Source organism: Anolis carolinensis, chromosome 3, assembly GCF_035594765.1.
Source record: "Anolis carolinensis isolate JA03-04 chromosome 3, rAnoCar3.1.pri, whole genome shotgun sequence".
Classification (NCBI taxonomy): Eukaryota; Metazoa; Chordata; class Lepidosauria; order Squamata; family Dactyloidae; genus Anolis; species Anolis carolinensis.
This window is the reverse complement of record NC_085843.1, coordinates 43,892,872-43,904,876: the sequence shown is the minus strand read 5'-3', so window position 1 is coordinate 43,904,876 and position 12,005 is coordinate 43,892,872. Positions and strand designations below refer to the sequence as shown.

General features: G+C 39.0%; 1 protein-coding gene across 3 annotated transcripts in view; it reads left to right on the top strand.

Moving 5' to 3' along the window:
* Positions 1–12,005, top strand: part of impg2 (interphotoreceptor matrix proteoglycan 2) — an 83,649-nt gene that overhangs the window by 51,154 nt on the left and 20,490 nt on the right. For all 3 annotated transcript variants that reach the window (XM_016992576.2, XM_062974813.1, XM_062974814.1), the window contains 5 exons: positions 4,144–4,202; positions 5,089–5,106; positions 5,919–6,163; positions 8,052–8,116; positions 10,514–10,850. In XM_016992576.2, coding sequence (XP_016848065.1) covers positions 4,144–4,202; positions 5,089–5,106; positions 5,919–6,163; positions 8,052–8,116; positions 10,514–10,850 — 724 coding nt within the window. The remainder of the gene's footprint in view (positions 1–4,143; positions 4,203–5,088; positions 5,107–5,918; positions 6,164–8,051; positions 8,117–10,513; positions 10,851–12,005) is intronic.

Here is a 12,005-nt window from a genome sequence, read left to right as displayed (position 1 = left end):
CCCACAATGTAGATCTACTTCTGGTGGGGCTCTGTGCCTGAAGTCATAAGAGAAGAACAGGAGGAAGCCAGGCGGCAACACTTCCCCCCTGTGGGATGAGGTGGGGGGCAATGTGATGAAGCGGATAGTGGGTTCCCCACACCCCATGCTGGATTCGCCACTATTCATGGTGAATTCCCCTGCTATCGCCCGTAGTTGGGACCTCAACGTGATGAGGTCCTTAATGGTGAGATATAGAATTAGTGGCAGTTGGGTTTTCCTCAAGACATTAATTTGTACCTAATGATGCTTCCAGATGGAGGAATTTAAAATCCCAGGAGTTTCTGTTTAGCATAAGTGTTTAGTAGCTGTTAGTACAAAATATAGACTGAGGCTATGTCTACATGAGCCAAATAGTGTGGGCTCTGTGTTGTCGAAGGTTTTCATGGCCGGAATCACAGGGTGGTTGTGTGTTTTCTGGGCTGTATGGCCATGTTCCAGAAGTATTTTCTCCTGATGTTTCGCCCACATCTATGGCAGGCATCCTCAGAAGTTGTGAGATATACCTCACAACCTCTGAGGATGCCTGCCATAGATGTGGGCGAAACGTCAGGAGAGAATACTTCTGGAACATAGCCATACAGCCCGGAAAACACACAACAACCCAGTGTGGGCTCTCCTTTAAGTTGCTTTAGGGAATCCACCTGACATGCAGCTGGATTTGTTTGTAGAGGTGCTATATCCAGTTTTTAATCTAGTTCAAGGATAGATGGGATTTACACTGGCGCTTCCAGAAAGCTCTGGTGTAATCAGGTTGGATCGACTCCCAATTCATTGCCCAGGTGACCCGTTGCTATGTTGCTGGTGACAAGCAGCTTCCTTGCAGAGGCTTGCTGGCAACATAGCTTCTGGGGAGGTAACAATCATGTGACCAGGGAAAGTGATGTTACCAGCAAGCCTCTGGGAGAGAGTGTCTTGTGGCTGGTGACATAGTGTCAGTGGTAGCACCAATGTCCCCTTGGCCTAGCTGGTTGTCTGGACACCAAAAGGGCTCTGGGCAGCTCCAGAGCAGTTTATTATGGAATATCTGGTCTAGAATGTGGCATAATTTTCACATTCCAAGACACTCTTCTACAAAAGTCCAGTTCAAGTTGGTACTCATTTATTTTGGTATATGTCCCCCGTTTCTGTGTATCGCTGCAGCACAAAACCAGCTTTATAGTTGTCTGCAAATACTGATGATACAGTTGTGAGAGTGATGTCAACGTTTTCATTACTTTATGTAGTTTATGAATGCCAATGGCAGAGAAAGCTATCATTTCAATGCCTTAAAGCAATTCACCCTTTCAAAATATCACAATGAGCACATCATTATGCCAATCATCACCTAAGAGCTCAAGTAGAACAAAATCAAATATACCACCTTATTTTGGGAGTTTAAAAATTAAAACAGTGAAAAAGCCACTGTCTGGTTTACCCACCTTTATTGATAGGCTTTGGGTCACATACCTGTACACGGGCATACTGCCTTCTAATTAAGGGAGCCCGTCCGTACACCTCTACACTTGCCCTTCTCTCACTTGTTCATTCATCCTTTGTATGAAGTTACGAAATCTGAGGATTTTATTTTTCTCTTAATCTGGGATCCTTGTTGAGGGAGGTGGACACTGAAATAAAATATGTTATTTGTGATCTGGAAATCCCCTTAGCTTCCTCTGCCCTCTCACAGGAGATAACTCACCCATGCAGGTGTGTTCATACTGCTGTAATATTATTGAAGTAACTGTAAACCTTCCTCTTTTCATCAAAAATTTTGCCCTTTCCCATGACCTTGACTTTTGTTTATATTGCAGGCTGCTTGAAAGAGAAAAACAATAAGTTTTGATCTATTTTTCTTTATTGAGGCACGGATTAGCTCAGCCTGGGTGATCGAATTAGTAAAAGAAATGGACAGTCTCATTCACAAATACCATCTTCCAAGAATGTAACATTATCTTGATCTTCCCAGCCAGTTGGCATGACGAGATGTGTATGATCATTACCTAGGGGTACTTTTTCACTAACCTTGTCAACTTACCAAGACAGCTATTTTATATAATTTTTGAAATAAGAGATATGGAATCTTTTTTCCAACTTACCTTGATCTTGTCTTGGCTAGTCCTGTTGAATGTATATACTGGTCTAGTATTTTGACAGTGTTTCATATGGAAAATAGACACCCACTTCATCCCATAGCCAAAGAGAATCACTGCAACAGTTATCCATGGCCACATTAGTCCAGACATCTAAGTTTTCTTGGAAATGCGACCACAAAGCAGTGCCATACTATAAATGAAAGAAATGTCTGATCAGACAAAAGCCACTTTGGCAGCTGGATGTTTCTTTCATCCTTTGCCTAGTTCTCTCTGTGCTTGGACAGAGACACCTTTCCAATTTGGCAGCACTTGGATAGTTTTGATTCTACGCAGAGATTTTTACTGAAAAGAAATAAATACTAAGGTAAAAAGGCAGATTGTTTTCCTGTGCATGAAGTCGCCTTGTCCTTAGATTTAAAACACATTCTTATAATTCCTTCATTTTTCATTTCTAAACTGAAATGCCACCTTTGCAAGTTTGTTTATAGAATTCAGTGGCTAGCACAACCTGTTTTCTAATTAAACTGTATTTTAATTTAAACACTATGAAAATAAAGTTTTTACTTGTCTGAATGGCACTATCTATAGATGGGGAGGATTGCTTTTCATATATCAAAACCTTTACAGACAATAACATAGCATTTGTGACGCATTCCAATAGGCCTTGATGTCTCCTTTCATGAAGATCTCATTAGATTATTTATGTAAATGAAAATCAGAAAGCTTTCATTGCAAGTAGAAGGAAGAAACCAGATGTATCTTTCTTCTGTGATAATTTTGTTTCTTATGGATCATTACATTAAATGAAAAAGTTGGTCTTGCTGGTGTCTGTCCCTTTGAAAAATTAGGAATTCAGGAAATGGGGAAGTTGAACCTCTAAACCGGTGAAAAAGATTTTGAAAACCTAGAATAAAACGTTAAATCCAATGTTGTACAAATGTACATCTACTCTGCCTAAATACTGTAAGGCATCTGATCCTGGCTGATCTTGGAAGTCAAACAGGATCAACCTCGGCTAGTACTTGGATGGAAGACCTCCACCAAATAGAAGACACTGAGACTATATTTCAGAGAAAGGAATAGGGAAAACAACCTCTGAGTATTTCTTGCCTACAGTCAATAGTTGACTTGAAGGTACCTATGTACACATATCTTGTAGAAAAATAGAATTTTCTCCTTGGGTTAAATCCTTGTGCCAGCAGGACTGCTGACCTGAAGGTTAGGTTGCTGACCTGAAGATTGGCAGTTTGAATCCGAGTAGTGTGCGGATGAGCTCCCTCTGTCAGCTCCAGCTACCCGTGCAGGGACATGAAAGAAGCCTCCCATAAGGATGGTAAAACATCAAATATCCAGGCGTCCCCTGGGCAACGTCCTGGCAGACAGCCAATTCTCTCACACCAGAAGCGACTTGCAGTTTTTCAAGTCACTCTTGATATCAAAAAAATCTTGTTTAGCCTTCTGAATCATCCAACATCTTCTGTGATTATTTCTCAACATCATATAACAGATTAAATGGCATACAGGAGGTTATAGCAGAGTGAAAGGAAAAGGAAAGGAATTGCCCAACTCCCAATTCTGCTGGTATAACTTACTGTGTTTAATTTTGACCACAATATCCATATGGGGGGAAATTTATGTTGCTTTTTGTCTCTCTATATTTATTTCTGTCTTGATCTAGCTCCCACTGGAGACCTTAGTTTTACAACAATTCTTTGAGATAACATAGGCTGCACAGTAATTCAAGGCCACTTGTTAAACTTCAAGGTTGAACAAGGATTTGGAACTGTTCTTGGTTCTCTTAGCATAAATACATCACATTTTTGCATTTGCAATATAATGATAAGAGAAGGAAAACAACTTTACTTTACTTTGTGCCTTTCAGATGCATTGGAATACACCATAGCCACCTGAATGCAACTTAAATGGAGAGTGTAAAACAAATTAAATAACAACTGAATATGGTGCAATAAACAAGAAGCACCTAGAAAGGGAAAGTTTCTTATTATTTTTGTCTTTGTCTTAAAAATAGATTCAAAATGCATATGAAGGTCTGCCTGGATACAAGAATATTCATGTAAATGAATTCAGGTATGACATTCTCTAAGCAAAGGAAAATAAATCTTTTTCTACTGTATGTTAATGTAATTGATGCTACTGATATAATCCAGACTTAATTGAATCTTGATTTACACCAGCTTGATAAACTATAGCTTGTTGAACTACGTATTTTATGTCAAAGAAACCACATGATCTGTTATAATAGCAATAACAGCTGACACTAATAATGAGAGATTTCCAAACCCCAGTCATATACTGCCTTGCCCATGACTTGTAAATTCAGGACCATGGCTTCCTTGATTGAGTCTGTCCACCTGTAATGTGGTCTTCCTCTTCTCCCTGTGCCTTCCACTTTCCCTTGCATGTTCTAGTTAGCTATGTCAATTAATGATATGTCCAAAGTATCTTAGCCTCCATATAATAATGGCTTTCACTGATATCCAGACTTTATTTGCAGTCTATAGTATCTGTAGAACTCTCTTCCAACACCACATTGCACATGAATCAATCAAATCTTTCCCTGCCAGCTGTTCAGTTATCTAGTGATTAGAAATCAAGTACTTAAATATGTGCTTCACAGTAGTGCTTTGATAGAAATCATGGAAATGTGTTGCTTTATTTCTAACTTTTCTTTAGCATTTGATAGTTTGTCTTAGGTCCAGAACTTTGTATATTACATCACAGACCTAGAAAAATTGTATATTTATGGATTTTCAGATTTTAAAATTTATTGAATTGTACTAGAGGTGGAATTTTGTTCAGTATGAAAAAAGTGTATATTTAATTTTGTACTGTTGTCTTAAAAACATCCTAGTTTGTCTAATGCTAGCTTTTAGTGGGTTGGTGATGGACTGATAAATAGTGATTACTTTGGAAGCATATTATTATTTTACTTTTTTCCTATCCCATCATTTAGGCCTTCTCAGGATGACAGGTAAAAAAAATCTAAATAATTATTTTTGCATATGGTATATTATTAATTTTCCATGTTACAAGAGACTGGTCAAGTGAAACGCACCATTGCATTGAAGCTAAGCATTTTTTAAAAAAGCTATTGGAATAAATAAACTCCAGACTTCTTTAGTTGAGCCGAATGTTACTCAGGAATTCTACAGTGTTCCAAAGCAGCAGCTATGTAGTCAAAGCCATGCTGTGATATCAGAGCAGGCTATGAAATGTGATGCTAATTGTAACGTCAGAGCAGCTGTGCCCGTGGCAGCCAGAAGCTGATACTTGAACAACTGACTCATTTGTAACATCCATTATGACCTCAAGAGGCCTTTTGCGATGAAATGAAATAGCTGACAATAGGTATTGGAACCAGTGGAAGCTATTTTCCCAAGGCTAATTACCTTAGTTGGTTTTTGTAATGATCACAGCCAGAGTAGGGAGATAGCCGTTGGCACTTACTTCATCCTGAGCTGTAGTCCCAATGTAAATCATGCCACTGGTTAAAAATATTCTTAAGTTTAAATATGCAATATGAGCAATATCTAATACAGTTCTCAGGCTTGGAAAATGTTGTTCCGAAGAATGTAGCAGCTATTTAAAATACATTGATAGTCCCAGGGCTGGAGAAAAACTGAGATTTGATAGATAGGTAGATGATAAAAATAGATTATAAGATCATAAATATTATATAATTGTATATAATTGGTGAAAATTGCCTACAAGTGGGAAAAAAGATCTTAACAGAAGCAGTACAGTATGTGCTTCTTTCTAATAGTTCCCTTTTAAAATGTTTAGTGGCATGGAAGTTCTATATACAGTGGTTTTTGATGGGGAAGCTATCAGCAATGCCACCTGGGACCTCATCAATCTTCAGTCCAACAAAGTGGAGGACAACGCCTTTTTAGAGATTGAAGATAACCCAACTGTTGTTTACACAGTCAGTGACTTCAGGCATTATATTGCTGAAATCCTCCACAAGAACACTTTGCTTGAGAATGCTTCATTGAACTTGGATCCTGATTCTCTCCAACTCATTAATGGTGTGTATTAAATAAAAATAAAATTCCGATGCGTTTAGTGAAATATGTGCTATGACACTACCAACAACCTACAGTAATTTAGTTGGATGTGATAAGTTCCAAGTCTACTGTTTGATCTCTATGGCAAAAATTATGTTTTGCTTGTCAACATCAGAACTCTACAAGTCTCATATACATTTACTCAAGTATAATGCACCATCAAATGTTATGCACACTTCAATTTTGAAGGCATATATTACAAAAAAAATGGACCCCTCCCCCCCAACAGCTTGCACCCAACAGCTCAGTCATATCCCGTCAGGGGAGCAGGCGGCACGAATGATGCCATTTGGGAAGTCATGCCACTCCATCAGGCCAAGGCTAGTGAACTCACCAGCCTTGAATGATTCCTAATTGGCCTCATTCACGAGGCTTTCAAACCCAAGAAGGAGGTTTTGAAGGCCTCGTGAATGAGGCCAGTTGGACTGAGCATGTGACTGAGCATAGGTGGGTGGGGGGTGGAGGGCAAAAGACCCTGAGGGATGTCCGGGAGGCAGAGTCTATGGACTAGCAGCAGGAATGACTGGGTCACCAACTGGGTACCACAGAGCCCCGAGGCTGCTGCCAGCACTGGGAACAGCCTCTTCATGCCCCCCTGCCCCCCCCCAGCCCAGGTTCTTCCAGTCCTTTTCACGCAGGTGGGTTTATGTGTGCCATTCTAATTCACCACTGACTATAATATGCACCTCCATTTTGGCAATGTAATTTAGCCAAAAAGGGTGAACATTGTACTAAAGTAAATATGGCATGTTAATATATCATTAAGTGATTGTTGCCTTTAATTGTCTAACAAAAACAATTCTAAGTAATTACTTTTTGCATATGGTAGATTATTGCCTAACTAAGGCAATTAAATTCAGATGGCCTTCCACATTTGAAAGCCAGACTTTTTGCTGATTTCATTATTTACAGATTTAATTAAAGTTTTGTCTGTAGGGAAATCTATGTCCTTCAGTGTTATTCTGTAGTGAATTCCCACCAGAAGTTGACCATAGCACCATGCTAGAGGTTTTAGAGAATCATAGAGGAATCTCTAGATTCTGCAACGAGATTCTTTGGTGGAAGATGAACATAAGTTAAAAAACAAAACAAAACAGGGAAAGTACTTTGTATGTATGTCCCAGGGAATATTAAGAATATTTGTTCTGACATGAATTTAAGTGGCCTACAGAGACCATGTTCTCCTTTGCCAAAAGCCAAAGAGCAACCTAACTCTGTGACTGTGTGGTGCAATCATGGATATTGGATTAACTCCCAATCCAGGGAAACCGGCTCTAAGGAAAACACAAACAAGCAATTGTCACTTAAGTTAATCAGCGCTCTTTTTATTCAGAAATACAGATATTTTGCATAAGCTTATGGGTGCCCTTTGCAAGGGACATTGAGAGGGGAGTTTCATACACTTTTATATCCATAGGTTGTGAGGAAGTTTTTGCGTCAGCTATTGTGACTGCACCTATGTAGACCAATGCATTTTTAAGGGAGGGGAATATACTGGCCAATTGAAATGCTGGGCACTAGGCATTCAGCCTAGAGATGCGTGTGCACTTTTGCATTACATGATTGGCATTATCTGTTTGTAAAAATATGTGGCCCTACTAGATAGAGATGTCTCCTGACCTCATCCTCTCTGTTTTCAAACTCCATTTTAAGTCTTTCTTCTCAGGATGGACTAATGAGTCTTTGTAGAAATAGTTGAGTTGTATACCTCTGCTCTACATTTGCTTCCCTTCAAATGCTTCCTACCCATATTAATTAAAAGCATATGTGTTTCTTTATCAAGTTAATAAAAAAGAGTCAATTTGGAACCCCAATAGTTTAAGTGACTGTTTTCTTTCTTTATGCACAGTAAGAGAAGTGGACTCATCTGTGACTGAAACTCCATCGCGAATCACGACTAAGCCTATTGATTACGTACGTTCATTTTCCTGCATTGTCATCTTATTCTAGTTGATCTTTGCCTTCCAACAATTTACCAAATAATCTAAATAGTTTAAAGTATAATAAAGTTAAACCTGGTCATTAAATGTTCTTTAGAAAATCAAAATGTTTTCAAAGTCTGCATTTAGCAAGTACTTGATATGATTTTGATCATTTGCGATGGTTTTATGTTAAATTGTTTTGCACATTTCTGTGAGGCAGTATAATATAAGACTGAGTACAACGTCTTGCTGGCAGAAAATGGTGGAAAATATTTTGTTTTTGCAGAATGGTTTTTTTCCCCCTGTTAATCAGGGTGTCCCGCCTCCTTCAAACAGCATGTGCAATAACTTGCCAAAATAATATTACCTCACTTAAGGTGATGTGCCATTCTGAGAATCACTTGAAAAATATTAATGCCATAGGAACATGTCTCTGCATTGAAATAAATGATGAAGTGTAATTCTTGGCAGCCATATTCAAATGTTCAAACATTTCTATTGAAAACTAATTGCTCCCAGTCTTTCTGGGTATTTTGGTACTTCATTCTGAATATTTTCTCTAGGGTTGCACAGTATTATATTTTCAGTTATGCTCACATTTTTGAGATTCCTTTAAGTGTGATAAACAGTGGATATAAGGGAAGAGTAGAAGAGGAGCATTAAAATAAATCTGTCTGCTTCACACCATGTTTTATGAAAATATATGCACTGAGGCCCTAGCTGCTTTTTAAATTAAAGAGTTCGGTGGAGAGAGGAGCTGAGCAGAGAAGTGGAGACGGATGCTTAATCATTTCTCCAGTTGCCATTTTCCTGTCCATATTTTCCATTTTCAAGTTTTCCATCCTTTGGGGTCCTAAAGGCATGATTCTGGGGGAAGATGTTAATCTTTCTGTGTTTTTAATTTGTTCATTTTACCTATTTGATGTTGGTTGTATATGCATTTTATTTTGTTTACTGTTTGTTCTTTGAGCTTGGCCCCATGTAAGCTGCCCCGAGTCCCTGCAAGAAGATGGAGGCAGGATAGAAAAATAAATTATTATCATCATCATCATCATCATTATATCCATATTTGCAAAGTGGTCTGGGGTCCATTCACACTCCACTAACTGCCATGGAAATTCCTATGGAATCCTGAGATTTCAGAATATACTCCAACTGTGCCAATTTGTCAAAGACCATCCTATTTAATCCTCTGTCACTCCACTTTTCAGCTGCTTTTAAAGTTTTCTTCTTCCACCTTCCCTCTTGTCCCCGACTGCCCGGCTTACTTCAGTTGGTACAAATTGAATTCAAAGTACAAATATAGTTTGTTTTCTATTAATTCAACAAGGAGTGAAGAGATGAGGATCACAATCTTGCCCTTTTCAGCAGCATCAGGCAAAAGTAAATTGCTCCGGCCTCTGCTAACATCTTTGTTCTTCCTCATTAATAGCTTGTCATTTTGACCATACACTAATGCTGCTTAGCCATAAGTGTCTCATTTTTCATATGTGAAATGTTGGAAAGTATAGGTTTTTTGCAGCTTTCGAGCTCTCTGGCTGATAATTTTACCCCCCCCCCCCCCCCTCACACAACTGCCATGACATTTAAAGTGGGATGTAGCACTATAAATCTCTAATGTGAATGGACCCTTGGACAGAACTGGGTAAGGAAGCCCCTCTCTATTTCTTTGTTTACTCTTTGTTGCATTCTTGGAATGTAGAATGCATCTTTTCCCCAAGACTATGGATTGCTGCAGGTGAAAGACAAAAAGGAGTTATAGCATTTAGAGCTGAGACAACTATAGCTCCAGTCTTTGTCTTTCCATTTTGAAAAAGAGCTTATATCTTTGTATATCTAGAATTGCTTCCACAGTTCTGTGAAAGCTATGGATTAAATGTTGATGGACCAACTTGTCAAAGTTTCTCCCTTGTAAATTATTTTATTGCCACCAAATTGTAAAAGAGTATATAGAAAATCAATTTAATTGTCCAGAATTACCTGATGAAAGCAGTTATCTTTATCAGAATGCTAGCTGGCAGCTCAAACCTTGCCCTTGATAACAATTTAGAAAATGGAGCAAAGTGGGGATAATAGCTATGGTAATAATGGCATTAGCGTTCTGTGTTCCCTTCTGTTTTTTTTAATGTTAAAAATATGGAGGTCAAACATCTGAAGGAGATGTAGACTGTCAATCACCACCATGTCCTCCATCACCACAGCTCTCCACTGTGCTAGTGGTGGACAGCTGTGTTGTTGGTGAACACTTCTAAAACCAGTTCCTTCAGTACAGGTCTTTATATATAGGTTTACAAGTAAAATGTGGAAGTGAGTTACACACCTTATGATTTGTACAGTCATATCACACTATCATTGTTTCATCTATAACTGTGATGCTGCTGTATTTTAGGATCATGCTGTGGTATCTGAATGGCCCTCTGCAGATGAGTCAACTGTAAGCAACATCCTGCCACTTGATTTCACCAGACCAGGTTTTGTCTATGATACGGAACAATTCAATGGCAATGAAATCTGGCTAAGACCAGATGGTTCTGTGAGCCCTGAAAGTAACCTGAGTTCAACACCAAAGCCTACTTTACATTCAAAAGATGGCACCACAATTTCTCCAGATGATTTACTTTTTGAGGATGAAGAACAGACATTGCATCTTGTCACACCATCAGTATTAGAGACTGACTCCCCTGTCAGCACGGATGGCCTTTCTAATTTGTCTTTGTCAGAACATGGTAAGTTATTTTGTTGTGCTTCCTAAGAGCAGAGTTACATGTCTCAGAAAGACTTTTTTCTAGGCACCCTCATAGATGGGATTTTAAAAACATTAGGTTGCTTCGGAGCTTCATATTTAAAAGGCATATAGCAGGGCCTTTTCAGCAGTGGTCCAAACACTAAGAAATTCCCCAATGAACATATAAAAATGCATCAGAGGTAATTGATATTTTGTAAACAATGCATTTAGATTCTTTTGAGAGGATTCATATTTCTTAGTAGTCCTTGATGATATTACAGATATTGACAATATAGATATTTTACAATGCAGATTGCTTAGAGGAGAAAACTGCTTTGGTTGTTCCGGTGGATGACTTCCATGGGCAGATGGATGGGGGAGTGTGATCTGTTGTTTCCAGAAACCTCTCAAAGCATTTAATACTTTGGTATCCTTCATGGGAATGGACACTGCATCAGTTTGGTTCCAATTGGTCCTGGGAGGGAGGACCCAGAAGGTAGCTCTGACAATCTAATGCTCTTCCTCTTGGTTGGTGCCCCTTGAGGTTCACTGAGTTCCACCTTATTCTCCTTGCTATTCAACATCTATATCAGGGAACGTTGGCTCTTACCGTGATACGTTCATTTTCAGCAGTGAACGGAGGACATCCTCTGGCCATACCCCAGATCCAGTCTACAGGGGTCCTCTACCTGGCCTACAAGCTTCTTCTGCTGTTGTCTCTGATCAGTGGTTAGAGATAAGAGGGTATTTGAAGGTATTCAAACATTAATGAGCCTACATAGAAGCAAGCAGTGATTTGCAGGCAGGAAAGCTGTTGCATTAGGGGTCATTTCTGAGTGAACATGAATAGAAAAGCTGTGCTTTGAATGCTTCTTGGGTAAATGTCCAACTTGGTAAGAAACATATGTCATCCCTCCTGCTTCATTTTGCTTCCCTACTCTGTACTTGACCCTACCCTGTTCCTCCTGAATGAAAGTCAGGCTCCAGGCAGAAAAAGTTCCTTAACTCTTGCTCAATGTGAAACCACTGGATTAAGTCTTTCATAGATTTGGGTTGTGCATCTAATGTGTAGATGTTACCCAGTTTTGTCTGTAATTCACATCTGATCCCAGGGAGCCTATAAATCTTGAGCTATTGTTCATCTAATGTGAAAAAA